The sequence below is a fragment of the Rousettus aegyptiacus genome, unplaced genomic scaffold (assembly GCF_014176215.1).
Source record: "Rousettus aegyptiacus isolate mRouAeg1 unplaced genomic scaffold, mRouAeg1.p scaffold_m13_p_8, whole genome shotgun sequence".
In the NCBI taxonomy this organism is placed as follows: domain Eukaryota; kingdom Metazoa; phylum Chordata; class Mammalia; order Chiroptera; family Pteropodidae; genus Rousettus; species Rousettus aegyptiacus.
In genome coordinates, this window is record NW_023416311.1 from 15,265,759 (window position 1) to 15,292,584 (window position 26,826).

The 26,826-nt window shown below is 54.8% G+C and overlaps 1 protein-coding gene across 14 annotated transcripts in view; it reads right to left on the reverse strand.

The window, feature by feature from the left end:
• Positions 1 to 26,826, reverse strand: part of TSC2 (TSC complex subunit 2) — a 34,977-nt gene that overhangs the window by 741 nt on the left and 7,410 nt on the right. For 2 of the 14 annotated variants that reach the window (XM_016136557.2, XM_016136572.2), the window contains 30 exons: positions 26,169 to 26,295; positions 25,192 to 25,335; positions 24,155 to 24,292; positions 23,472 to 23,575; positions 22,959 to 23,061; positions 21,715 to 21,870; positions 21,125 to 21,241; positions 19,264 to 19,386; positions 18,279 to 18,385; positions 17,912 to 18,062; positions 16,564 to 16,686; positions 15,938 to 16,072; positions 14,407 to 14,596; positions 13,437 to 13,530; positions 13,121 to 13,223; positions 12,724 to 12,818; positions 11,334 to 11,462; positions 9,773 to 9,937; positions 9,358 to 9,510; positions 9,105 to 9,217; positions 8,411 to 8,626; positions 6,948 to 7,151; positions 6,160 to 6,228; positions 4,780 to 4,910; positions 3,687 to 4,180; positions 3,351 to 3,426; positions 3,022 to 3,108; positions 1,828 to 2,014; positions 1,311 to 1,450; positions 51 to 129 (listed from right to left, as the gene is read on the reverse strand). In XM_016136557.2, coding sequence (XP_015992043.2) covers positions 51 to 129; positions 1,311 to 1,450; positions 1,828 to 2,014; positions 3,022 to 3,108; positions 3,351 to 3,426; positions 3,687 to 4,180; positions 4,780 to 4,910; positions 6,160 to 6,228; positions 6,948 to 7,151; positions 8,411 to 8,626; positions 9,105 to 9,217; positions 9,358 to 9,510; positions 9,773 to 9,937; positions 11,334 to 11,462; positions 12,724 to 12,818; positions 13,121 to 13,223; positions 13,437 to 13,530; positions 14,407 to 14,596; positions 15,938 to 16,072; positions 16,564 to 16,686; positions 17,912 to 18,062; positions 18,279 to 18,385; positions 19,264 to 19,386; positions 21,125 to 21,241; positions 21,715 to 21,870; positions 22,959 to 23,061; positions 23,472 to 23,575; positions 24,155 to 24,292; positions 25,192 to 25,335; positions 26,169 to 26,295 — 4,253 coding nt within the window. The remainder of the gene's footprint in view (positions 1 to 50; positions 130 to 1,310; positions 1,451 to 1,827; positions 2,015 to 3,021; positions 3,109 to 3,350; positions 3,427 to 3,686; positions 4,181 to 4,779; positions 4,911 to 6,159; positions 6,229 to 6,947; positions 7,152 to 8,410; positions 8,627 to 9,104; positions 9,218 to 9,357; positions 9,511 to 9,772; positions 9,938 to 11,333; positions 11,463 to 12,723; positions 12,819 to 13,120; positions 13,224 to 13,436; positions 13,531 to 14,406; positions 14,597 to 15,937; positions 16,073 to 16,563; positions 16,687 to 17,911; positions 18,063 to 18,278; positions 18,386 to 19,263; positions 19,387 to 21,124; positions 21,242 to 21,714; positions 21,871 to 22,958; positions 23,062 to 23,471; positions 23,576 to 24,154; positions 24,293 to 25,191; positions 25,336 to 26,168; positions 26,296 to 26,826) is intronic. The other 12 variants (XM_016136559.2, XM_016136560.2, XM_016136562.2 and 9 more) reach the window with 12 other exon arrangements.

The window sequence follows — 26,826 nt, forward strand, 5'->3', positions numbered from 1 at the left end:
ACGTGAGGCTCAGGACCCTGAGGGCCTTCCCACCCAGCCCCGGGCCTCACCTTTCCTGCACTGCAGCGACACCAGGTTGCACTCGTAGTCCAAGGGGGTGATAATCACATGGACAAAGTTGAACTGGCCCTGCCCGGACAAAAGCAGGGTCATCCCAGCACCAAGGGCCAATTTCTGCCACTTCCTCATGAGGGCAGCAGCTCATTGGTGTTAAGACACTTGCTAACCCCACAAGTGTGCATGTTAACCACCATCTTTGCACCCACATTTACTTCTATCCAGCTAGGGGCCAGGGCTGCCATCATCTCTCTCCCTAACTGCCTCACTATTAAAACCCCACCTACTTCACACCTGGATCCCAGCACCTGAATTTGCCAAAGTTTAAATTCACTGTCACAACCTCAGTCACAGAGCCCTTGCCCAGTACAAACACATTACCTGGGGCACCTACTGACACCTGCCTCACTGTCAACTGAGAGCAGCACGTGGAGCTCTGCAGGCTCTGATGCCATGCACAAGTTGACAGCTCCCAAGAGCCTAACTTGCTCGTCTAAGTCCTTGTTCACCTTCCAGGGACAGCACGCCCGAGCACCCCACCTCAGGAAGCGGCTTCACCAACCACAACTCGGGGCCCCTCTGGTTTCCTAGCTCTGCAGCACAGGACTCTGGCCTTCCCACTGGGGTCCACCAGGTTCTCTGCCCAGAGATCCCAGAAGTGTGTCCAGTGACCCTCTGATAGCCAGCACCTCAGCCGCCTGAACTGTGCCAGGCTCCCTGCCTTGTTTCCCTGTCTTCCACCTCCCCATCCTGTGACAAGTCGTCTGGATGAAACCCACCTCCTCCCTGCAGTACATCAAACCCACGAGTCCTTGTCAAGAATGGGGGTGAATATCAGGGCCTACACCCACCCTCCACCTCTGTACAATGATACAAGGAGATACCAAGGGAGAAGAGCTCACTGCTACGAGCACACGAAGGACTGTGTGCCACGCACCCTGCGAAGTACAGGTGCACATTGTTATTCCTCCAAAACCACGGCAGCAGGTGCCCAGGCTCCATGAGGAAATTGACAGGGCTGTCATCCACATTAAAGAGAAGGACACAGGCTCTGAAGGGAAGCCCACCCACTCAACTGGCAGCGGGGGTCACTAAAGTGGGTCAGTGCTCCTGCTTGTCACCATGTTGACCCCAATGGTGCTCACTGCTTCCACTCAATATGCATGAGTGGGCACTTTTCCAGAGATGTGCAGCTTCTGGCCAAGGTGTCTAGAGATCCAGATCTATCCCTGCCCTGAGGGCCCCTTGCTCACTTTGATGGTACCCAGCTTGAAGTCTTCGCCAGAGTCGTTGTAAACAATGGACACGAAGTCATTGCCCAGGTGGCGCTTCTTGTCACAGCGGTGCTTGTCCACGTCCTTGGTGGGCATCAGGGTAGCAATGTGAAAGACAGCTGTGAGGTGGAAAGGGGCTGAGCTGAGCAGGCCTGGCACTGCCCAGGAAGGGAGCTAGCAAGGGCTTCTTGGGCTGGAGTGGTGTAGCCAAGGTCAGGAGGCAGCAGGCACTCTGTGCCTCTCACCAGGGGCACCTCTTGCTTTCTCCAGAGTGCCTGTAGGAGCTACATCCTCTGATGCCAAGCCAGCAGCACTTGGTTCCCCAAAGGTAGAGCTTCTTGAAGCAGAGCTACCAGTTCATTCACTAGCTCAGTACCCAGGCTGCTGAACTTGGGACATTGGACACCTCTACTGCTCCTCTGAGGGTGGGTCAGTAGGAATGGGGTTGGGGAGGGCACATGCCACAGGAGGGCACATGCCACGGGAAGACATGCACCTTGCATGATGTCATCGTGCCAGCAGTAGGTGAACTGGCCATCCTCGCCACACACATCCAGGCCACCCAGGTACACCTTATCCGGCTGGCAGTCCTTAAGCTCAATGAGCTTGCCCAGGCCTGTCAGGAACTCCGTATACCTGTAGGAGCCATGCTCGTTGGATAGGATGGCGAGCTCACTGTTGCTCTGTAGGGAGAAAGAGTATGATGGCACCTCTCCCGGGCTAATCTCTTCCACACCCTGCCCCTTCTCAAAGTTCTAAGAGCCCCGAGGACTTGTTGCTGCTGGGGGCCAGGTGGGTAGGGAGGGATTACTGGTGTGGCTTAGCAGAGAGCCCTGCTTCTGTCGTCAACCCAGACTTGGTGCAAGGCAACTTCATTCCAGCAGTTGCCCAGGTGACGCCCTTGACTTCCTCTTTCTCTCGTGATTAGTCTGCCAGCAAATTTTTGCTCAACCTTTGAAATATGCCCAGAACCCTAGCATTCCTCAGCACCCCACTGACCCACTCCTCAGACCCACCCCTCTCATTTGGACTGTCACCACAATTCCACCAGTTTTCTACATGGCAGCCAGACAAATGCTTTTTGAGACTTTGGTTGAGTCATGTCAAACCCTTGGCTCGGAATCATCCAAGGCCCTCCCATACCACTTGAAACAAAAGCATGCCTTACGGAGGCCTACAAGTCTGTCCCTCATTGGCACGTCCCCATTATTCTCTACCCGCTGCCCAAAGCGCACTCTGCAATGGCCCTGTGCACAAAAGGTGTGCCCCTCAGGGCCTCTGCACTGGCTGTTCCCACACAGGACACTCCTACACACACCTGCACACTTGTTCACCACCCTCACTTCCATCACATCTCTGCTGTCACTTCCCTTGACCACTAATGTGAACAGCACCCTGCTCACACCAGCAGTTTCATGAGACCTGCCACCTTCCCTTCCCCTCCACAGTCCTAAGCACTCTCTGATGTACATGTGCTCACACACTGACCTGTCATTCTCACTCCCATGTCCTGGCACCAGAACAGTACCTGGCACAGAGCTCAATAATCACTTGATGTTCTAGCAGCTTATGCAGTGACTGAGCTCTGTGAAGGATGAGGGCCCTGATCCCCAAACCCCACCCTGGGCGGGGAGGCCCCCCAGCTCTTGCCTGGCACCTAGGCTGGCCCCTGCCATCCCAGCAGCCTCACCTGGCCTTCTCCCACGTACAGGACGGCAATCTTGTGCGTGTCGTATGACGGGATCTGGTCAAGGAGCTGCACTGACCGCTCGAAGGACTGTAGACACAAAGCCTGCCTGAGTCCAGGGCACAGGCTATCCCCTGCCACCAGCCTCAGCCAGATGCCTGCCCAGGGGAAGGCTCTCCCCACCCAGGTAGATTACTAAGGGCTGCCACAGGTAGCTGAGGCTGTAGCCCTCTGCAAGCCTGGGCTGTGGCCACCATTACCCAGAGCTGGCATCCCACTGTGCCCACCCCAGGCTCTAGGGGGCCCCTGCAAGGGAAAGAAGGCATGCCCACCTCATTGGGCAAAAGGATTGGCTTGTTGGACTCGTCACCAAAGAAAGGAGAATGATAGAGCTGCAGGAACACAAAGCTGCAGAGGAAGAGATGGTGAGAGCTGGGCCTGGCACTGTAAGTCCCAGATCGGGGTCATAGCCACTGTGATCACAGCCCACACAGAAAACAGCAGGGCCTTCGCCCCGTCACCGAAGGACTGCCCTCTCCCATGGCTCTGACCAGCTCCAAGGCAAAGGACATGCAGACCTGTATCCCAGCCTGATCTGCCCAGGGACCCTTCAGTGCCATGTCCCCATGGGAGTGTCCAGGAACTCCAGCAAGAAAGGTAAGGCTCACCTGGGGTTGATGCCTGGTACCTTCTCAGTATTGGAGGCCCCAGCTCTGCTCTTGAAGGAATCCCTCTCCACCCTCTTGCCCCTGCGTGATGGGGCTGAATCAGAAATAGTGTAGCCTCGGGGCCGCAGGCCACTGGGGGAGCGGGGACAGTTGGAAGGCAAAGGACCCTCGGGCTGGGTGGAGCCCTGACTATCTTCGCCTGGGGCTGACCAGGCAGCAGCTTCTCTGTCTAGAATCCCTGACTGTGACCGGGCCTTGGCCTCAGGGCTCAACCGACCAACATCAGCCTTGTCCCCAGGGTCCCCAAGAATGTCCTGCAGGGTCTGCAGTTCTGGTGAGGAGCTGGACTTGCTCAGGGGCTGTGAGGGCTGGAAGGAGAGGTCCACAGAGGGCCTGGCTGCCTTGCAGGAGACAGCTCGCTTAATGGGGATCCCCTCAGCATGCAGCTCCTCTGCGTGGAACGACTTCTCCTCCTGGCTGGAGGTTGAAGATGACTAGAAAAAATGTATCCAAAGAGAACCTTCTTAAGGAGGTGGCCCTGAGCCCACCTGGGGTTTACCTGGAGGCAAAGAGGCCTCATATGTTCTCTAGCCCCGGGCCACAGAGCTGCCCAATACAAAGCTGAGGGTCCTAACCCCCACAAGGAGAGCACCTGCCAGTGCCCCACACTGAGCGGGGAGCCAAGAGCCCCACACACCAAAGGATGTCACCAGTGAGGAGCTATCCCTACATGGAGCCCTGGGAAATCCACTGTCTAAGCAGGAGAGCCTGGGAAAAACAGCTAGCCATTTTTTAGATGAAAAATAGGGGGTAAAAGACTCGCCCAAGTTCAGAGCAAGTCTGGGCTGTGCAACAAAGCCTGGAGTAGAGGGCCTGGCCCTCTGTCCGCCTCAGACTCTACCTGTCCCCCTTGACCTCGCCCCTTCCCGACTCAGCCCACTCTTCCACCTGAGACCCCACCTAAGCCCCGCCTCAGTCTCACCCTTCCTCCCCCTCCCAGTGGCTCAGGTTGAGATGTTTAGGAACTCATCTGGCCCAGGAGGCACTCAGAAGGCCCCTTACGCAGGCAGCTCTGCTGCCCAGCTGTACTCACCCTGCTGTAAGCTTCAGCATGCTGACAGCGTCTGTCTGTGCCTAATGTTGCCTCGAAGTCCTCCAACTCTGGGGGCTCCACTGGCAAATTAGTCTCACCTGGACTTCCCTCCTCCAGAACCACCGCAGAGTCTGGGAGGAAACAGGCAGGGCTGCTGGGTGCTGGCCAAGCCCTGAGAGCTCGCATGGCCTCAGAGGTACAAGCCTTTCCCCCATAGGAGGGTACAGCGATCCCCAGGAGAGCCTCACTCAAGCCCTCCTTGCTTGTGGCTCTAAGGCACTCCCACCCATCAAACCAGCTGGAGGTTGTTCTGAGGGGCCTGGGTGTGAGCCCTGACACAAGAGGTTTCCTACACAGGTTCCCAAGGGGTCAGGATCAGGGGGCATCTGGCTCCACTAATCCCCACCCGCCTGGCCTTGACATCCACAGAAGCTGCGTCTGCTCCTTCAATAAGACAGGCGAGGGCGGACAGACCCCGTGATGAAGGAGCCTGGGCTCAGGAGGAGCAGCTGGACCAGCCTCAGGAACCGGGAAAAAAGGCCTGAGCTCCTCCCTGACTGGACCCAAGGAAAGACTGATACAGAAGTCCCTGTGTGCACACAGACTGGGGAGCCCATTCTGGGAAGCAGAGGCTCGCCATCTGAGTCCAAGCCAAACCCAGAGCCAGGTGTGCTCGGGAGAGGGCATGATACCCCAAAGCAGCATTTCCTGTGCCAGCATCAGGGCAGGAGGCAGAGTGAGAAGCCACTGAGGGTTAGCGCAGCCCACGGCCACTTGCACACGCACAGTCCATTAGCTATCGCCAGAGCGCATCTGCACACTGCCCTTTTCTAACGAGCTCCTGCCTGCATGTGAAAATCCAGACAGGCTAGAGTGCCAAGCAGGCTAAACCCTCCCTGCCAGGGCCTTGGGGCAACAGGCCAGAGGCCAGTCTGCAGGGCCCTCAGCCAGCCCATGACAGAAGGTAGGCACAGCCCGATTTGTGGGTTCACAAAGCCAATCAGACCACGAGAGGCCAGGGCATGGACAGCTCAGCTGAGCCCCAGGGCCAGGCTTCCCCCCAAAAAGGTATCCCCTGCCAGCATCTGTGGCTCAGCTACCCAATGTCACCTCCTCAGGCCTGAAGAAGAGGCTGGGAGGGCCCGTCCGGCTTGGAAACAGAGCTCAGCCACAAAGGTGCAAGGCAGAGGATTCCTGCCAGCAAAGCAAAGGCATTCTGCGCGACATCCTCATGCGAGTCAGGGCCTTGCTCCCAGACGGTGATGAGAGGCTGACAGGATCATGGAGAGATGAGCGAATGAGGGACAGTGAGAATAGCACCTATAAGGCAGAGCAGGGCTCTGCAGGACATATCACTTTTCTAAGGAGACGCAAGAATACCTGCCCAGGAAATGCTCCTGTGCAACTTTCCTTGGCAACTGGACTGGTACAGGGAGGAGAAAGAGGCCACTGCAAGGGAAGCCGTGAGTGGCCAGTCAGCAGAGAGACTATGCACAGGTCGAGCAGAGAGGACAGGCACCACTAGTCCTGCACAGACCCCGAGCCTGGAGAGAGAGAGGGGAGGGCCAGCGGCGTCCGGGCAGGTGGGCAGAGCTCACATGGGGTCCCAGCTCTCCAAGCTGCTTGCGCGGACATTTGGGGAGGAGAGTGTGTCCCTCATCCTCAGGAAAAGAGGTCCTTGGCCTCTAAGCACCATCTGTGGCCAAAGGATGGCCTAGAAGGACAGCCCTAGCCCAGCTGGGCAGGGGCATGAGAGGACACAGGCAGACTCAAGCTGTGTGCTCAGCACATCCAAACTCACACCCCAGTAGAAATGCAGCCACCCCTGGAGCCCTGTGCACTGGGTACCCAGGGGAGGGTGCAGGGCAAAGGCTCCTCACAGCCCTGCCTGCATCTGCATCGTGAGTGGGGCTAACTGAGGGGACATCAAGTCCATCCTTCCACTGGTAGCACGTCTCTAGAGTCCCTTCTGCTGGAGCAGGCCCCACTCCCAAATGTCAGAGTCTGGAGCACAGGCTTCCTCCCACAGGCCTGCCTCCTCTTAACACCCAAGGCTGGTGGTGCCAGGGAAGGCTCAAACACCCAGTCCCAGGTGTACCCCCACAGTTGGGGTGAACCACATTTCTATCAGATGGTGCACATCAGGTGGGAGATGGCCCAGTGCTCACCTGTGTTAGAACGTGGGGGTGGTGGGGGCTTGGCAGAGCCGGCCGCCGGCACTGACAGCGACTTGTACAGAGCTGTGTCACGGCGCTCCTTGAAGCGCTCGGCAGCCATGAGAGCGTTGGACAGCTCCTGCAGCGGCATGTTGTTGATGTCTGAGGAGAAGGGGCTGAGCGGGTTCTCCAGGCTCATCAGCCAGCTCGTGTTCCCTAGGGAGGACAGGTAGTACCCCGTCAAGCTGCAGGCCCCATGCATCCAACCAGCCACCCCCTCCCAGCCCTCCCTGGGCAGCCCGATACACCATCAAGGGCAAGTCCCCAAGGCCTGTAGGCTCTTCATGCTCAAGCAGGGAATGACGGCAAGGGGAAAGGCCAAGCCCTATGCAAGGTGCTTCCCTGGCTTTGCTCTGATGTGCTACCCCCAGACCTTGAGGTCAGGGCAACAGCTGTCACCTGCCTCAACAATGAGCACTCGGCTGCCCCAGGTCAGCTACTGCACCCAGCCCAGGCTCAGGAGGCATCTCGAAGCCCAGGCTGTGCCCACCTGGGGAGGCTTCTGGGCTCTGTCTTCCTCCCCACTAGCTGCAGGGCCCATGCTGTGGGTCAGCGTTCCTTACTGAGCATCCTTACATCCCAAGTATCTCATCTGACCCAGATCCGCCTCCTCCTGTACCTTCTCACCTAGTCTTCTTGCCTCCTGCTTGCCCACTCCCTGACAGGAACCAGGGGGACTTGGCTTAAACATGCATGAGGAGCCTCTGCTGACCTCCGCCCCCACTGCCTTGCAGCCTAGCGCTCAAAACCTCCGACAGGACCAGTACAGTTCCGCTCACCAGTCAGTCACCACACTGAGACTGAGGTGCCTTCTGGGCCCTGGGCCTTGGCTTATAAGTCCTTCCTTTAGCCTGAAATACCCATTATGGGCTGAGTTGCACCCCAAAATTCACGAGTTAAAGTCCCAATCCCCAGGACCTCAGAGCATGACTATTTGGAGATACAATCTAAATAGGTGATTAAGGTAAAATGAGGCCACATTGGTGGACTCTATTCAATCTGACTGGTATCCTGAGAAGATATAGACACAGATACACACAGAGGGATGTCCACACGGGAGCACAGGGAGAAGATGGCCATTTACAGGCCAAGGTCCCTAGAGGAACAAGCCCTGACAACACCTTGATCTCGGACTTCCAGACTCTAGGAGTATACATTTCTGTTATATAAGCCATCTGGTCTACGGTGCTTTGTTACGGCCTCCAAGGAAGCTGTTATGGCCCCACTTAGCTACCTACATCGCCCTCCCCTACTCTTCACCCCTAGGGACTTAACTCAAAAGTCACCTCCCAAAGGCTCTTGTGGCCATCTGCCTGCTGCTTGCCCCTGTGTGCCGAGTCCTTAGGGGTAACTGTCCCACACTCACAATGTGCTAACAGGCTCACGCTGGAGAGCGAAAGGCCAAGCCTCGGTACCTGTGGGCCTCCGGACCAAGATCTCCGCCCAGCCCTGGGTCAGCAGGGGTACGTAGGCTGCCAGGTTCGTCTTCTCCTTCTGCACTGGGCGCTGGGTGCCAACTGACGCCTTCTCAGGCTTGCTGACCACTGCAGTCTGTGGGCATGGCAAAGTGGGGCCTCCTGGGAAGTGGGAGGCTGGAGTGTCCAGGGCACCAATGCGAAGGCCGTGGCCCCCTGATGGGGATGAGGGCAGGAGAGCTGGTGACCACCACCTGCCCAGTGCAAAGCCACCTGCACAGACCTGGCTGCTCTACCCAAGGTCTGTCTGGCCAAGAAGCCCTAGGTCAGTGCCCAGCATAGCTCAGCCTTCTTATGGTATCGGCCTCGGTGGACCCACAGCCTCAGGAAGGAGACCCCACACCTGCCCCATAGCTGAACCATGGCTCCAGGGCTGAGCTGAGCTGAGGGCCAGGGCTCCCAAGGGCTGGTAGGAAACATTCACCGTGAGAACAGGCCCTCAACATCAGCTGTGCACAAGGTGCATCCCCTACCCATACACCCGTGATGAGGGCACACAGAGACAGCACCTCAGTTACTCAGGAATTGGGCCAGGCCTAAAACAAACCACCTTGTCCCTTGGCTCCCAGGGCCTTTCTGGGTACTGGGACCTTCAGAAGCATCTGTGAGGTCATGGGGTGGAGCAGAGGCTCACCAGACATGGAGCGGACCCGGTCCCGGGCCCCACGGCACACCTGCTGCCCAGCCTGCGACTCCAGCTTGGCTGGTGCCTCCTTTGTCTGTCTCACGTGCATGCTGGGGTCAGAGCTGAGGACAGAAGGGCCCATGCAGAGAGTGACTAGGGTGCCCCACTGGCTCTAGGCCAGCACAGCACCATCCTATGCAGGTGTGGGCTCAAGACAGCCACAGTCAAGGATGAGCGGGCAGGGCAAGGAAGGTGCAGTCACCTCAAATCTGGGCTGCCCTGTAGCTCTCCTGAGTCCAGACCCAGCAACGACCGGGTTCCAGTCCCCACGCTTGTCGTCACGGTGATAAGCTTGTTCCCAACCAGCCAGGTTTTGGTCCTGCCACCGGCCAGGAGGAACTCTCCTACAGGGGACCTGAAAGCACAGGAGTGTTGGCAATGCCACACCAACGGGTGGCTCTGGACGGGCATCTTGGCTTCCAAAGGCCCCCTAACCACACGCAGTAGGCCCATGTCCCCAAACAGGGAGGCTTGGACATGCAGAGCTGCCCTGTCGGGGCTGGCCTGCCGGAAAGAGACCCGCAGGCCATTCCTGCTGCTACTGCTTTGACCAAGTACAGATACAGGAGAAAAGCTGGGCCCTGTGCCTCCCACTCTGCCCTAGCCCTGGCCCATACCTCTTGGGGACTGCCGTGAAGTTTGAGAACACGTATCTGGCCATCATGTCCAGACATGTTTCTGTGAGCTCTAGGTGGAGATTTTTCAAATTGTCATCAGCCTGAGCCATCGAGTTCTCATCTGCAGATCCCAAACTGGAGCTTGTAAGGGACGTCTGGATCCTGCTGGAGGGAGGGGCCATGGCGAGATCAGGACACTAGGCAAGCAGATTGATCTACCACCGGAGACCACAGATGGAGGCATGCATGTGCTGAGAGCCAAGCTCAGAAAAACCCCGCCGGTACACATGGCCATTTGAGCCACAGCTTGGCAAATAGAGTGGACACATCACCCCTGAGACAGGAGGGGCAGAAGCTCATGAAAAAGACCCAGGCCCGTTCCTTGGAGCAGAGGCTTAGGAGGTGAGAGAACATCCCCTCATCAAAGCATGGAAGAGTTAGGCGATGGCTTCATGGCAGAACAGTTTAAAATAGTCATGCAGAGACAGGGAGACCATGGGACATACACACAAAGATTGCATTCTGCCCACAGGGCCACCTCCCATCAAGGACAGAGAGGGTCTGGGCTTCATGTGTGGCTCTTCACCCTCATACTTGGGCCACCCTGTGCTCCACATGCACCCCAGTGACCAGAAGGAAGGGCTAATGTAGGTTTAATTCTGAAACAAATTCCATAGACCTTTTGCCATTTTTGCTCATGATAAAGAATTTGCTGGAAAAGAGTTAAGAAGAGAACCCTATCCCCCCACCCCACTCCAGCCAAATCCCACTCAGTGGAAGCCAGCTTGAGGCTGGAGCCCAAGCCAAGGATCGGCGAGGAGGTAGGTCTCTGAGCTTCAGGATATCGAGGGCTGAAGAAACTTCCAGGTGAGTAGAGAGGTACCCCCTGCGCAGTGCAGCCTTGCCTGGCAGGAACAAAGCAGTGACCTCCGAGAGCCTACACTTGCACACTTGCAGAGAGGAGTGACTAAGACTTCACCCTTCGTAAATCCAGGCCTCCCCTGCCCAGCCCCTCCCAAGCTAGCCCCCATCCCCACTGTCCTACACAAAAGTCCCCATTCTCTTTCAGCTATCACAGAAACCAGGCCTTTTCTAGAAGAAAGCTCAAAAAGAAAGTCCATTTCAGAGGATATGAAAAGCATGTTCTCACCCAGCCTGCATGGGCGCTGCTTTAATGTGCAAGGGCTCTGACCAGTGCTGACGGGCCTACAGGCAGCTGCCACTAGACCCTTTCTCAAAGCAGCCGCCCTGCTTCAGCCGTGAGGACGCCGTGCAGCCAGCCCGTGCTCTTACACTCTTACGAGGCTTGGGGACAGAATGCAACCTTCCCACTGCTCACTGCCAGGCTCCCTGGACCAAGGGCTGGGCTCAGCAGGGTGGGCCCCTATGGCCGAAGGCTGCCACTTGGGCTCTCCTCCAGGTCCGGCCAGGGAGGGCATGGGCAGGCAACGAGGTCATGCAAGCAGCCCCATGCACCGCCACCCGGGTGCTCCCGCCTGGCAGTGCCACTTCACAGGGCAAGCTCCAGGGTCTGAACCCCCCACCCGACAAAGCCCACTACCTGCGGACCACATGTTCAGACACACTGATGCTGCGGCACCGGAAGGCATCGGCTGCAGAGCTCTCCTTGAATTCTTTGACGGGTGGAGAGTTATTCAAGCCTTGTTTGGGGGGTCTGGCTATCCTCAAACTACCAGATGAGGAAGGAAGGCCCAAGCCCCAGAGAGCCCAGCTCCCAGGAGGAGAGAGTAAGCCATTGGAGGGATGAGGAGGAAAGGCCACAGGGTCGGGATGGAGAGCCCGCGGGTGAGATGAACAAAAAACCATGCCAGAAGCCAGTTAGCAGGGGGAAGAAACAGAAAACAAAAATGCATGAAAATATATCTTATAAACATGACTGAGAAAAAGTCAGGTTTCACACATACCAAAGAACACTAGTGCAAACTAAACATGTGTGGATTGTGCCACACGGCAGATTCCAGGCTGTGCTGACCAGGTGTCCCGCCCAACCTGCAGAAGACCAGCACTGCCTAGCTCAGAGACCAGGAAGCACTGAGGTCCTAAAGGTCACTGTTCAAAGAGACCAGTTCTTAACTCAAGGCTCCGGCCCCCAGCTACCAGGAGCCTGAGGAAACAGCTTTTGACTTTAGGTCACACTGACCTGGTCATTCTGGAAAATGCCGTATCCCCACCTAGGGAGAGCCAAAAAAAGCTTAGGGGGGAAGGTGGGGGAGGGGAAGGGGATAGCCATTTGAATGAAATGCAAACAAGAACACAAGGGCTAGCACAACTCAACTCTTTGTCAAGTTTGGCAGAAGCAGCTATGATGGGAGAGAAGAGCATGTCCCCTACTCAGCAAGGTGCTAGGGAGCGAGCTCTAGAGGAGGGGTACCCTGGCCCGAAGCTGGGCTGACCGCAGGGCCCTGGCCCATGGTGGGGAGTCTTTGAGCCCTGGGGCTCCTCTTCATCTGGGCCAAGTGTTTGGCTTCTCAGGAGTCACAGCTGCCCTGATATAACCCTGGCTTATTCAGTGGAGGCAGACCCAAACCCAGACGCCCTACAGCTGGCACCTACCACAATGCCTCCCAACTCAGTGCCTCCTGCAATGGCTGCCCAGGCAGGCCAGGACTGGTCACAACATAGCACACAGACCCCGAGATGCCACAGGTCACAGCAGCCAGCTTGGCGAGGAGAGCACTGGGCTCTCCAGCTGAGTGTGGGGCACTGGCCTTCACAGGCTCTGTCCTGCCTCACAACCTCTGGGCCCCTTGATGCCCAGCACAGCCTGCACAGGTGCACACACTCAGCCACACATCTGATTTCCACTCACTGGCCTAGGGACAGCTAGTCAGCCCTAGGCCCTGCCAAGTACCATGCTGGTCACAGGTCATAGCTTGCAGACTTGCCCCACCCCACCCTGACACCAGCCACACCCAAGGCAGGCCCCACACCTCTTGGGCCTCTCGTTGAGACTGGTGCTCCGTGCTCTGAAGCTGTCCTTCTCTGGTGTGTCATCAAAAGACCGGAGTACGTTGGAACGCAGGCCCTGGCAGAGTGGAGCACACCTGAGCTGGAGGCTGAGGGAACTGGCCCTCAAGGCATCCATATGCTTCTTCCCTCTGCACCAGTCAGCCCCACCTAGGTATGCTGCCAGCCTGGGACAAGCTGCAGATGAACAAAGGTGGCAGCTCCTGCCCTCTCACAGCAAGTATGGGCCAGGCTCAGCAGAGCCCCTGGAAACCATAAGCACAGCACCAAACGATGCCCAGCCCCTTTCCCTACTTACCATTCTGCTGCAACCACAGGTAGCCAATGGCAAAGCTGGTTCCAGCCCTAGCACTGGCTTACCTTAGTGATAAATGGAACAAAGTCTTTCCGGAAGGGCAGGCGGCACCTAATGAACCACATAGCTATGACGTGATGGGCCAGACACACAATATACTGATTGAACCTGTGGCAAAAAGAAAAGGGATACAGGAGCTCCATCCTGGAATCTGAGGAAAACTCTCCAAGGGCTGGAAACGCAGATCAAATCTAGGGCACAGAGGTTAGTGTGGCTTTCTGCCCTGAGAGGCCTGGCCTCCAGCAAGCAGAGACCTCGGTCTAGCCTGGGCCACCACCAGGAGGGGCAGGGCTTCCCAAGGGACGAAAGGCCAGCACTTACTTGGAGGGGTTGGTATATGGCAGGGAGATGGCAAACACGCTTGCGTACTGCTCTGCTGCAAAGTTCCTATAGAGGTGAGGCAGCCTGGCCAGAGCTGTGACACAAGGAGAAAGCCAGTAAGGAAGTCCAGGGTAGCAAGGCAAAGACAGGTCCATGGCTATAGAGGGAGCTGGTGTCACCAGGGTACTATGTTGTATTTCTGCAAGCCAGTGCAGCTACCCTGACCCAAGAGGGCTGCAAAGGAGTAAAGGTCGCAGACCACCCAAACATGACCTTCCCCTGGCCTTTAGCCTTGGTTATCTATTCCATCGGCTAACAAATTATGGTCCCTAGGCCAGTTCGGCCGGTGGCCTGCATTTGTATGTCCATTTATATGGGCTAAGAACTATTTTTACATTTTTAAAAGGTTGTAAACAGAATGTGCAGCAGAGGCCGTATGTAGTCCTTCACAGAACTGCTGGCCCTGCTCTGCTCCTGTTGTCCACACACCTGAGGGCCTGCTAAGGGCCAGACATGCACTAGGGTACTGGGAATGAAGGGGCAAGCGAGGCACCCTGAGCTCCTGGAATTCATATCTGAGTTGAGTCACCAAAGCCTCGCTAAGCTGTGGTATGTGCTTTGAGAGGGACAAAAAGGAGGCTGTGAGAGCCAGGCCAAGTGCTGGGACTGATATCAGGAGACAGAAGTCTTAAATTGACACTAAGAGGAGGAAAGGACCCAAACACTCGAGGGCCAGGAAGGAAAAACGCATTCAAGGCACGAGGCAAAAGACGCAAAGGCCAATGAAGCAGCAGAGGATGGCATGTCCCAGGTGCCCAGGAGGATAGTGTACCTACATGCAGCCAGAGAGAGGTCACAAGATGAGCTCAGAGAAATCAGCATGGGTTATTTCAGCCAGGGCAGGGAAAGCCCCAAAGTCAAGGGTCCACCCCATACACATGCATACACACATGGAACCGTACACACTTACTCGACAGGAACTCAAGAAGTGGAATAGCCATGCTGGCCGTGGCTGAGATGTGCGTGAGCTTCACGACCAGGATGGGCAGGGCCTTGATCATGATGTCAGGCATCTCCACGCTGCAGATGGCCAGGGCCACCACGCACTGGCTGGCACAACGGTAGATGAGGCCTTGCTCGAGGCAGTACACCATTTCCCGCTATGGAAAAGCACAGATGCCTCAGACCCAGCCCCCCACAGGCCAGCTCCCCGCACCCCTGCCTCTGTCTGCTGACAGCTGTTTTGGTGATCCAAGGCCTTGTCTGCCCTCACCTTGCTATAGAATATTCTACAGAGAAGGAGTCCCAGGCTTACAAAGGTTAAGTACCTTGACTCAGGTCCCTGAGTATCTAAGCAGCAGAGCCACCCACAGCTGACCCCACATGAGCCAATAGGACAGGGAGGCCTCTCCAGTCAGGTGCTTCCTGACACCACCACACCAGCCAACACCCTGGAGCCAGGACATGCTGGGCCTATCACTCCCTTGGTTCTGGGGCCCCCAAATGGTCGGCACTATTGCAAGAGGAGGCTCTGTCTGACAAGGCCGCCAAACCCACACCAACTCTGAGCAGTGTCTTCCATGTAGATAGCGTAGCTGTGCCTGCAGGAGACAAGTGGGCTGTGTGGCCACAAGTGAGACAAGTGAGGCCACAGCCTCAGGGCAAACTGCCTGGTGGCTCAAGGCCCCATAGATGATTTTGATTTCCTGCAGCTGCCCCACCCTTCAGAAATACTTCGGGCCTCAACAGTTCTCAGGGAACCTTCAGCTCAGCATGGCCAGCCGTCCCCCTAGGGTACCAGGAAGAGAGCAGAACAGGAAGTTGTGTGTAAGTTCCCAACAGTGCTGTGATCAGCAGAGAGGGCTCAGGACTCAGAAAACCCAGAGTCTGAGTGTAGGCCCCTCTCCTTGCTGGCCATGACCTTGAGCGGGCTACAAGACCTCTCTAAGGCAGAGTGACAGAGGAAGATGTTGGAAATTTGAGTCAGTAAATATGATGGCTCAGTGTAGGACCCATTCCCTGCAGCAAGAAATAAAGGAAACAAGCATTTCTATGCATGCTCAATGCACCTGATGACAGATGTAGGTAGCTGAGAGTTGCGCAGGGGCCTTGGCCTGGCCATACTGCCTCTTAAAACAGGTCCAGCTCTGCCAAGAGGCTCAGCCACTTGTTCTAAAGCTGTAGCAAGAACAAGCCAAGCAATGCTCCTCAAAGAAAAGATGCTGCTATGTGTGTGTTAGGGAGGACAATCAAGTGTTGTATTAAGCCCATGCACCCCACAGAGACGTGTTCAGGAATACAAGCAGATTCAGATGTCTGTGGTTCCAGGTAGGGGTTAAGTGGGCACATGAGGAAGCAAAGCCAGCTCCCTAGCAAAGCAAAGCTCATCCTAGCCTAGTAGCCACCCAGGTTAGAAGGAAAATGTTGAGCCCAATTGGTTGAAGCAAACATCCTGAGGACTAGGTACCACAAAGCTCAACTTTCCTTCTCTCATCTGGTACCTGTCTGGCTTTGTCCAAGTAGTTGTGGTAAGAGATCAAAGCTGTCAGCACAGGAACCACGGCGAGATGGAGGTCAGTTCTAGAGAACCCTTCTGGAGTGCCTCGGAGCCGCTCGAGGGTCTTGGGACCTGAAAGCTAATGACCAACGCCCAGACGTAAAGCCCTGCCCAGCAGCTAGGTCAACTGCTAGGTGATTGGAGGGTGCAAGGAAGGCCCTGAGAAACTTAGGCCCAGTGGAAGGAGGGGTCAAGAGCCTTCTACTTCTTTTTCTGGCCAAGGGTCTACCTTTCACAGAAATAGAAAGGCACCCACCCTGATGCTAGGGAGACAAAGGAAATGTGATTGATGCACTTGTCACAGGAGCCCCAGAGAAAGAGAGCGAAGACATCACACTCAGCATTGCGAGTTCCGGCCCTACACTGGGGATCTCCAATTTTCTGCCCCATAAGATGGGAAAGAAAAGATTGGGAAAATCTGCACTCCAGATAAGAATCACATCTCTGAAGGAAATGCCATAACGTTTTTCGCCAGTTTGCCTGCCAGGGCCTCACAGTCTTGTGGAGAGGGAAGAAAGATGCTGCAGCCCCACCCATGACCCCAGACCCCACAGGAAGCGGCCAGGTTACCATGGAGCAGAGGGCAGAAGACAGCTGGTCGACACTGCATGGAGAGGTGAAAATGAGGACCTTGTAGCGCAGCGACTCGGGCAGCTTGCTGAGCACAAGCTTCAGCACCTTCCAGTCAGTCTCCTGCAGGAAAGGGGCTTGGTCAGGGTGAGATCTGCACCCTGGAGAGGGGAGACGAAGTTTCTGAGTTGGAAGTTCTGTTTGCAGCTGGACAGCTGGGGGGCCTCTGGACCCCCTCTCCTATTTTGCACACTCCTAAGCTAGAAAGGGAGAACTAAGTAAAGCTGGGTAGAGTGGTAGCTGCCCTCCAAATGCCAGGCTGAGCAGGAGGCCCAGTGCAGAGCCGACATCGCCTCTCTCTTTTTTAGCTGGATATGGAACTTTTGCATACCTGGCTCCATTCTCCCCATTTGCCCAACGGGGTTGCCAAAACTGCCTACTACGATGCTGAACCCAAGGGGCCCTAACTGATGCTACCTAGAGCATGATGAGGTATGGCAGGAAAGAGCTATTACACCAGCTCAAAAGGAACAGCAACAAGTAACCCTCCACAATCTGCGAGCCCAGGTACCTGCTGCAGGACCAAGGCAGTGAGCCCTCCCAACCTCTATTAGGGGGACTACTTCCCATGAGCTACACCAACAGCCACAAGTCCTGAAAGCCTTTCCCCAGAACCCACCTGTGGCACAAAGGCCTTGAGCCTCATGCAGACCTCTTTAATGTTAATCCCTACTGCCCCAGGGAACCTGGTCCTGCCTCTCTGTCCATCCCTGCTTTCCGCCTTGACCCTGGGGAGCTCCTCTAGGCCACTGCTGACCACTTCTTCTCTCTCACTGACCCCAGTCAGGGAACAGGCCTGAACTTTTCTGCAACCCCATCTCAGCCCCAGCTATATCTCTACTGACAGGACTGCACCTACAATACTTCCAAGTTTTGCTTACTCCTTCTCTTCCTTTCAAGACTGACCTCACTTGTCCCTCCAGGTGCCCCCAACCAGTGTGACTGCACCCCCTTGCAGTCCCACGGAGCGCATCCGTGTCTCCTTCTGAGGCCAGCCCTGCTCTACAATTTCAGTTATCTGTCTATATACCTTAACCTTCCACCAAAACCATCTCCTGGAGGCAGGAACATTTCCTCAGCTCCACACCCAGCTCCACATGATGCGCTCGCTGCTCAACACACGGTTACATAACAGATGCTCAACACACAGTTACAGAACTGCTGTGGAACCTTGGGGCAGACACCTGAAAACCAGGAGCGAACCTCCCAGATCGCTAATACAGGGAAAGGATCTGTGCCCTCTGGGCAGCATCAGTCACTACGCACCTCAAGGGACCAGCCACCTTACCTGCTTCAAACATTGTAGCAGGACGCGGAAGAGGAGGGAGTAGGGCAAAGAGCCAAGTCGCACAGCAGGGCCTGCAGGTGCTGGGCCAGGTGATCCAGTGGGAGGTGACAGGGGGCCACTGGCCTTCTTCTCAGAGCCTCTCTCTGGCTCCCTGTGGAAGCATGTGGAAAAAGCAATGAGGCTGAATCCCTTGCTCTATAAAATAAGACCAACAGGGATCCTTCTGGGAGTGTTCCTCAGACAGACAATTGCCCTTGGGATGAAGAGCAGCTGGCTCCACCCACCTGCCCTGTAACCCTAATGCCCCAGAACCGGGGGATAACAGGAATGACAGTGGCAGTGAGGAAAGACATTGTCCCATACATACATGTAGTCACAGAGGCAGTAGGGGCTGAACCGCACAACCCCATCCTTGGTGGGCAGGCCAAGGCGGTGTAGCGCATCAGCCCGCAGCAGCAGCAGGAAGTCAAAGGCCTGCAGGGAACAAAGGGCACCATTCATAGAACAGGAACACACCCGAACCATGCACGCAGACACACACGTCTCTCACCAAAGGCTGTTCCCACTAACAGCAAACACACTCCAACTTCTCTACGCAGAGAGTGGTGTAGACGGTGAAGTGCAGCATTCACGGGCTTCTCCCTCAGAGCCCACAGGGCTGTGACAGTCCCACAGCAGACGACAGTGCTGTGGCCTCTCACACCACAGATACCTGGTCCTGCCCCCAAGACAGAGTGGATGGATGCCCTGCACACTGGATGGACAGCTGCACAGCCCCAAATGCCAGAGAGCAGACAGACCTCTGCTCAGGACACTGTCACCTCTGCCAATGAATGATGGGCCACTTAACTGGGGTCCACAAATGACAGGGGGCTGCTCCATCAGGATGATGCTCTGGGAGGGACCAGGGCTTCTGTCCCAGTGACCTCTGCTCACCTGGTGCCAGCGCCCACAGTGGAAGCTCTAGGCAATTTGTGCTACGCAGCCCACGCCCTCTGCTGCAGACTACTGAGACTTTGCAGCACCAAGAGTGATAGGAACATGTGCCACCCTGTAAGTCGGTGCAACACTCTTTCTCTGTCCCCATCCCAGGCAACCATGTGACTCAGATGACATGCCACAGAGGCATAGGGGTTACAGGGAAAGGGAAAGGCAGCACATGCCACAGCTGGTACTAAAGGAAGGAACAGTCTGCTGAAGATCCCTTTTAGGGCCACCTGTCTAGTCTACAGTCACTCTACCCACCAAAACTGAGGCAGCTGCTGGGCCCCCCAGGAAATCTAACTGAGGACAGCCCTGAGGTGTGGCTAGGCTCCTCCACAGCCACTGACCACCTAGCCGGCCCGTCATACCTGCAGCCGGATGCTGCTGGCAATAGGCAGGGTATAGCTGTGCTTGTAGTGAAGCTGGATGTGGCTGACGAGCATCTCGTACACACGCATGGCATGGCTGGCAGGCAAGGCATACAGCTTGGTCTGCAGAAAGAGTGTGCTGGTCACTGCAAGGGCAGGAGGCCACAATGCAGCCAGGGAGCTGGCAACCTGGTTCCCAGAAGGAACCAGCACAAACTTTGGAGGTAACTGGGCAGCATCTGTCATTCTTTAAAATGCATAAACCATTCACGCCAGCAGTTCCTTACCAGAGCTTCACCCCACAAATAACCCCACACGCATGTATTCCAAGTAACAGCAAAAAAAATCAGAGTTGGTCAAATGTCTCTGTCATCCAAAGGGAATCAGTCACTAAATTAGAAAAGTACATTCAGGTGAGTACCATGCAACCCTGTGTGAGATGAGAACCACGTGGGCTGAAGGAACACACTCTCGATGCCAGCAAAGAATAAACCAGGACAGAATAAGCACCTGGTGCACTCCCTAAGGAGTTTCTTAAGGGGGCTACTCCCCCAGCTATTGGAGTTGTCATCCCCACTGCAAGCCCACTCCCCACCCCACCTCAGTAAGACCAAGGCTACTCCCGGACAGATGAGCCTAGGTACGAGAGCCCTTGGTATTGCCAGAAGCCTGAGTATGTAGGGGACGACTGCAGGATAGAGCCAGCAAGGGGCAGGAGGGACCCTTTGAGGTCCTCAGCCTTAGGGGAGAGCAGTGGTTGCTTAAAAATCATCTCTCTGTTATTCTTTTTAAAGAAGACATGATGAACAAATCTGTCTCTCTTTGCTCCAAAAAACGTAAAAGCATTGGCCATGTCTTCCGCCAAAAAAAAAAAGATAAAGAAAAAGAGAAGGGAATCTGACACAATGCTTGACAATGGCTAGGCTGTTTCAGGAAGGACATCCGAGGACAGGGATAGCTGCTGCTCTGCCTACTTGTTTTAACAGGAAAGAGGGAGGAAATCTAACTTTTTACTGTTTATGCTATTTGCATGTTTTAACAGGGTGAATATACTGCTTTGTTATTACAAAAAAAAAAGAGAAATGAAAGCAGCCTGGCCGAGGTCTTTGCCTCAACTAAGAAACAATTCAGATCAGCGGTGGTACAGATATACAACAGAATGTTACACATTAAAAAAAAAAAAAAAAAAAAAAAAAAAACGAAATCTTGTCATCTGCAACAACATGGATAGATGTAGAGGATACTGTGCTGAGTGAAGTAAGTTAGCGAAAGATAAATTCCGTATGAAAGATGGCAGATGACACATTTCTAAGAAATGCTCAGAACAGGCAAATTCATAGAGACAGAAAGCAAACTAGTGGTTTCCAGGGGCTGGGGGTGATGAGGGGAGAACGGGGAGTGACTACCCATAGGTATGGAGTATCTTTTGGGGGTTGATGAAGGTATTCTAAAATCGTCTGTAGTGATGGCTCCATAAATCTGTGAATATACTGAAAAACACTGAATAATTCACTTTAAATGAATGAATTATATGGTATATAAATTACATCCCAATAAAGTTATTTTAAAAAAAATCAAACAACCCTGGGGCTCAATGGACAGCAGCCCTACCCTCCGCAGCTGCTGGGAGAGCCGAGGGAATGGTTCAGGCACTGACTCAGGAGCGGCTCTGCAGTCTGGCACTGGCCAGGCTGAGTCCACTCCTTCTCACCTGATCTCCACATTGTGAGGAAGAGTCAGAGTCAGGATTACACCCCAGCTGCCCTCTCCGGCCCCCGAGGGAATACCCAGATCGCCCCCAAAAAGTGGCACTCCAACCAACCCAGCCAGCTGTCACCCTCCCAGAAGAGCAGAGACCCACCTGAAGGATGACCAGGAGCCCCAGGACGGCAGTCTTCACATCCTCCAAGGAGGCTGAGTATGCCGCCACATCTCTTTCCTCCAGCTCAGGGGGTGGAGAGAGGGAGCGGGCAATCACCTTTGGAGTGAAGATCTGTATTTAAATCCCAGCTCCAGGCTCCCAGTGGCAGTACCCATCAGATCCAGTACTTCCTATCAGCACACTTTCTCCTTTATTTCTCAAAAAGAGTGATGCACTTGATGCACCTGAGGGACCATTCAGACACTGAAATGCATTTCAAAATTAAAAGAAAAGGATGCAGGCTGTGTAGAAGGACAAGAGGCTAAGCCCTCTCCAGCCCAGCTCCTCTGGAGCACCACTATAGCCATTTCCCAGAACTCCAAGCACCAGGACACAGCTGAGCAGGCCCGGCCAGGTCTTCAGACATCACCCATCATTACTGAGAGAGAAGCCCTGTTTCTGAGACATCCAGACAGTCACTGCAGAGAATGGGGACAGAGTCCAGAGGATGCTGCTGCCCCTAGGGCTTTGCCACAAAGACAAGGGGTCCCTCTGGCAGTCCAAGCACCCCAAGCACAAGGAGCTCTCACTTTCTCAATGATGTCCAGCAGGCTGTTGAAGTGGTGGGTGTGGCAGCCTTCAGCCAGGTCCACCAGCAACTGGGTGGCCAGCTTCCGGACCTGATGGTCTCTGTCCTCAGGGATATGGGAGAGCTGCGAGATGACCACCATGTTGATCAGCTCCTCCTGCAGCAAAGCACAGTGGAGTGAAGGGAGCCATCCACAACAGAGGCCTGAAAGCAGCTAAGGTGCTACTCGAGATGGGAAAACCCGTAGCAGGGATATGTCAGCGTCTGAGGAGCCAAAGCCCCTTCCAGGGTGCTCTACATGATCTCTCAGTTCAAGAGAACGGTGACAGTTGCACAATGACCCAGCCTAGCGCAGGTCCACAGGCTCAGACATGATGCAGCAGTAAATATCCCCTCTTACTCTGTCACTCAATGTCACAATTAAGAATGACCTCATATGGATGGCCCTCTGTGTGTGAACCTGTTGGAAGATCTTATCCCTGACATCGTGGAATCCACTGCAGTGGGGCAGTGTGACAAGAGCTTTCACAGAGGCAGGACAAGACTGACCCTGATGTGAGGGACCTGAGAATCCAGAGGAGCTTCCTAGAAGAGGAAGAAATGAGCTAGACTTTGAAAGAGGATGGGATACCAAGAGACAGGGAAAGGGAAGGCTAGGAGGGCAGGAGGGGGTAGACAGGCCCCGAGAACACCAGGAATGCCAGGAGGCCTGCTGGAAAGCAAGGGAAGATGCGCGGAGCCTGAGGTGCATCTCCTGGAGGAAAGGGCACGGTAGGCGGGTGCACGCTAGTTTTTTGGTAACCCAGTGAAGGGTGGACTGGAGGAATAAGACTAACAGTAGAGAGACAGGTAGGGCCTGGCACCGCCCCAACAGCTAGTGGCTGGGCTGAGATCCAAACAGTGAGTGTGATTACAAGGTAAAAGGGAAACATCCTGTGCAAGACCCTGTACGGACCGGACCCTCTTCTGTAATCTGGGTAACAAACAAGGCAGGAACTGGCAGGGGGCACCACAGGATGGATGGATGGGTGGACAGATGAATAAATGAATAAACAAATGAACAATGGAGTAAACAGATAAAGCCTGATGAGAAAGCTTGACACAGAGGAGTGTGTCGGACCCCAAGTCTCAGGTAGACCCCAGGAGGTTTGGTGCCCAGTGAGAGCCATGCAGTGCTTCTTGGGTGAGCCTTTCTCTCACCCTCTATGGGCCCCAGGGCTACCCCACCAGCCACAGGACACGCACCTCATAGAACTGTCTGTTGATGAGCAGCACAAAGGATAGAACGTCCAGCACCTTGATGCGCACAGCACTGCGAGATTCACTCCTGGGGGCAGGGGCACACCTGCTGGGGTGGGGTGGGAGCACTACTGCCAGCCTCACCCCCTGCACCTTCCCCCCCCCCCCTGAATCCCAAGCTCCACAGGCTCCACTGGAGACTGAGACCCCAGGCCCACCACAAGAAACCAAAGCCCCCCAGTCCAGGTAGCAGGCAAGACCAGATGACTCTCCCCACATGGGGCCCAGCTTGTCAACATCCAGACCAAAAACTGGGCAAAGAGGCACAGTGCTCAGACCTCAGAGACAGCATCTTTCTAAACAGCCACTCCACAGGAAGAAGGAAGCAGAGGCCTCAGAGGACTGTCCTACTGAATCGTTACTTTGAAGAATCAGAAAGAAAAGCCCTGACTCTTAATGTCCTAGACTCCGGCCCAAGGTCAGGCTTCAGGGCCCAAGAGGCCTCCAGACGCTCCCTACCTGAAGAATCTCTCCATCAGTAACTGCAGGTTGTTAATCCAGCCATCCTTTGCGGGATGGATTGACTGAGCCCGGTAGGTTATTAAGTTTAAAAGGGAGGACTCCTGTCAAAAGGAGAAAAACCTGGTGTTAATGAGCCACTTGATGTTCCTTGAGGTTTTCTTAAAAACACAGCCCCATGCTGCTGGCCAAGGAGAACAGTTCACTTGGTGAGACCAGCCACTTCAAGGCCCAGGTGGGGAGTCCACCAAGAAAAAGCTCTACTGGCAATGCTAAAAATTCACTTAAAACTCCACATAAAAGCCTTGGCATCAAGCTGAGCGTTTCTGGCACAAGGACTGCCTGCCACCCAGGGAGCAGACGTGCCGAGCAACAAGTCTCCACAGCGCTGGCCGGCACCCTCCTCCACAGAGGTGGGAGGAAACTGACAGGCCAGCACTGTGCTGACAGCCCCACACATCCTCAGCTTGCTGACACCCTGTCAGACTTCCCTGCTGGTGTGCAAACACCAGAACAGGAGCCTCCCAATCCTTTATTTCAAACACATGGAACTCAATTTCAGACTTACACAGCCAGGGCTCTTAGAGTTGAGTAGTCCCACCCCTCCCCAGCAGCCTGTCCTAAACCACCCTCTTGCCTGAGCACCAAAGGCCCCACCGGGTTGGAAGGAGAGATGGTCTTACAGGTCTCTGGTCTGCACAACCCTCAATGAGCTCGAAGTATCTCTCCTGCGAGCCGTGGAACTCATTCTGATCACACAGCTCTTCCACTGTTGTCAGTAGGTCATGGACGATGGCCCTGAGCTCTGGGCTCTCCAGGCTCTGCAACACAAAAGTGCATAGAGGTGACTTCTGGCTTCCTTCAAGGACTCAAGACCAGATACATCCAGACACCCCTTCAAGCCCTCCTGCTGGGCAGGGTGCATGACCCCCATTATACTGGGGCACTTGGGGCAGCAGGACTATTCCTATTCATTCCCCACCCCCAGGGAGTCTTGGCTATGCCCACATAGCGGGCCTCAAAGAGATCAACTGCCAGCACTTCATGCCTCCTCCAGGCTCAAGCATCTTCTGGAGGCCCCAGGGGCATGGCTCCTAGCTGGCTACTGTGGGATGAAGTATCGCCTGGCCAGCTGGTCAGTGACAATGAAAGATGAGACTCCAGTCCCTGCTGAGTCGCAGTCCTTCCTCCTTCTGGCCTGGCCACCTGCGCATCGCCCACCCCAGTCCCCCAGAAGGCTCAGCTCTGACCCCATGCTACACACAGTTTTGTCATCTCTGCAGCCCCCGCATCAGCATCCCCCCACTTCCTGCTATGGTCAGCTGTGTTCTCCAAAGTTATGCCAAAGCTGTGGCCAGATTTCTAGACATTCAGGGAACTGTCGTCAGGGTCTACTTCCAGGCCATGGAGATGACCTGGCATGTAACTGCTGATCTTCATCAATGCCAGCGACGCCCCCTTGCTCATCTACTACACATTCTTGCTCCCCACGATGGAGCAGGTTTGAAAACTCAGCCATCTTCACTGGATGGCTAGCCGACACAACTAAAAACCATTGGGGAACAAGCCCGGGAGGTTCTGAGGGAAGGTCCCAGGTGTACAGAAGCCATTCTCCTGGTAAGACCAGCTTGCCACATCCCCCCAGGAAGGGCCGTCAGACCTGTCTGTCCATGTTTCCTGTCTGTCCTCCCTGTGCCCACAGTATTTTCACTGATCTCACCTGGAGCTGCTGAAGCAGGCGTTCGATAATATTTAGCAGAATGTCCCATGTCACAGCCTGGAGCTCCCTCCTGTACTTCTTGATGAGTCTGGTTATGGAGAGGACGATCTCATAGGACACCACTTCATTTGGACAGGTCATGGCCTAGAACACAAAGCCCAGGGAGTAGGCAATGGTCAACCACTTCTCACTCATGCATAGGAAGCCCTCTATCACGCTGCCCTCGGAACCCAGTATGAGATGCCTCAGAAGACCACACTCCCTATGCACATCTCACAGGCCAAATAACTATCACAGGAGCCCGGAAGTGTTTTTTGACACTAGCGTCAAAGAGTTTTGCTTGGCTGAATTCCAGACTCCTGGCTTATCAACTTGGAGAAACCTGAAGGCTACCCTGATATAAGCAATGCACAGAGCGCATGCTCCACTACCCTGTGAGGTGGGGGAAGGGCAGAAAGAACAGCCCATCAGGAGATTCTGTGTAACCCTGGACACGACACAGCTTGTCTGAGCTGTTCTCCTTGTTGTAAGATGAGGATGGTATGATGGCCCAGCTCACCGGGATGCCACGATGACTACATGAGAACACACACAGGAAGTGCTCAGAACACCACGGGGCACCATAAAAACAGAAGCCCTATCACTGGCCTCAATTCTAGAGCAAAGGTGAAATTACCAAATGAAATTGACACCAATAAGTGTCGCTATCCCTGGGAGAATCTTGACAGTTCTAATGTTAATTTGCAGGAGATGAAATTCCTAAGATATAATGTTTACTCAAGCATAAAACCTTCAAATGGCCCTAAACCTCATCTCCAGTTACAGAGCAAATGACTGGAAATACCCTCAAAGCCCCTGACACAGAACCCCTGTCCCATGGGCCTATTCTGGCCAAGTAGGCGGGCCTAAGGCGAGGTCCCCAGCTCTCACCAGCTCACAGTGGCAAAAAAATAAATAAAAATAGAAAAATAAGTTACCTCATAAAACGATGGCAACACAGATGTCGGGGAGTTCTTGAGAGAATAGAGTCGGTGGGCTCCCCAGAGAGCCATGCCAACAAAGAATACAGCTCCTCTCAGCAGCGGGGCATCTTCCATGTAGGCTCTGAAAGCATTCCCCAGAAAGATGAAATGTGAATAGAGCCTGGGCCCAGCATCTGCCCTCTGCGGGGCCCAATGGTGGGCCTGGGGTGGGCCCAAGCTCCTGATGGCCTGCACTTATGGGGCAGAAGCAAGGCGAGGGGAGGGGAGGGGCACTGCTCAGGGAACAGAGGTCAGCAACAACTATTTGATTCATTCATGCATTCTTTCAACAGTCATCACTGCTGACCACAAAGCTACGCTAGATGCCAACATACAGAGGTGAAAGAGAGAAGGCCTTTGCCCTCACAGTGCTTACGATCCAAGATACACAGACGTGAATGAAAGGTCCATGCGAGGAAATGCCAAGTTTATACTTCGAATCACAGCTAAGAAAATGAGGATGAGATAGCAAAACCAGCTCAGGGCAGTCAGGGAATCAACAACAGTGCCAAGGTGTCATGGAGCACTCAGAAACTCGATCAAAGTGGAAGGACATTCCGGCAAGGGCAAAGGGCACATCCAGAGGCCCTGGGTGGGTGGGAGCATGGCAAGA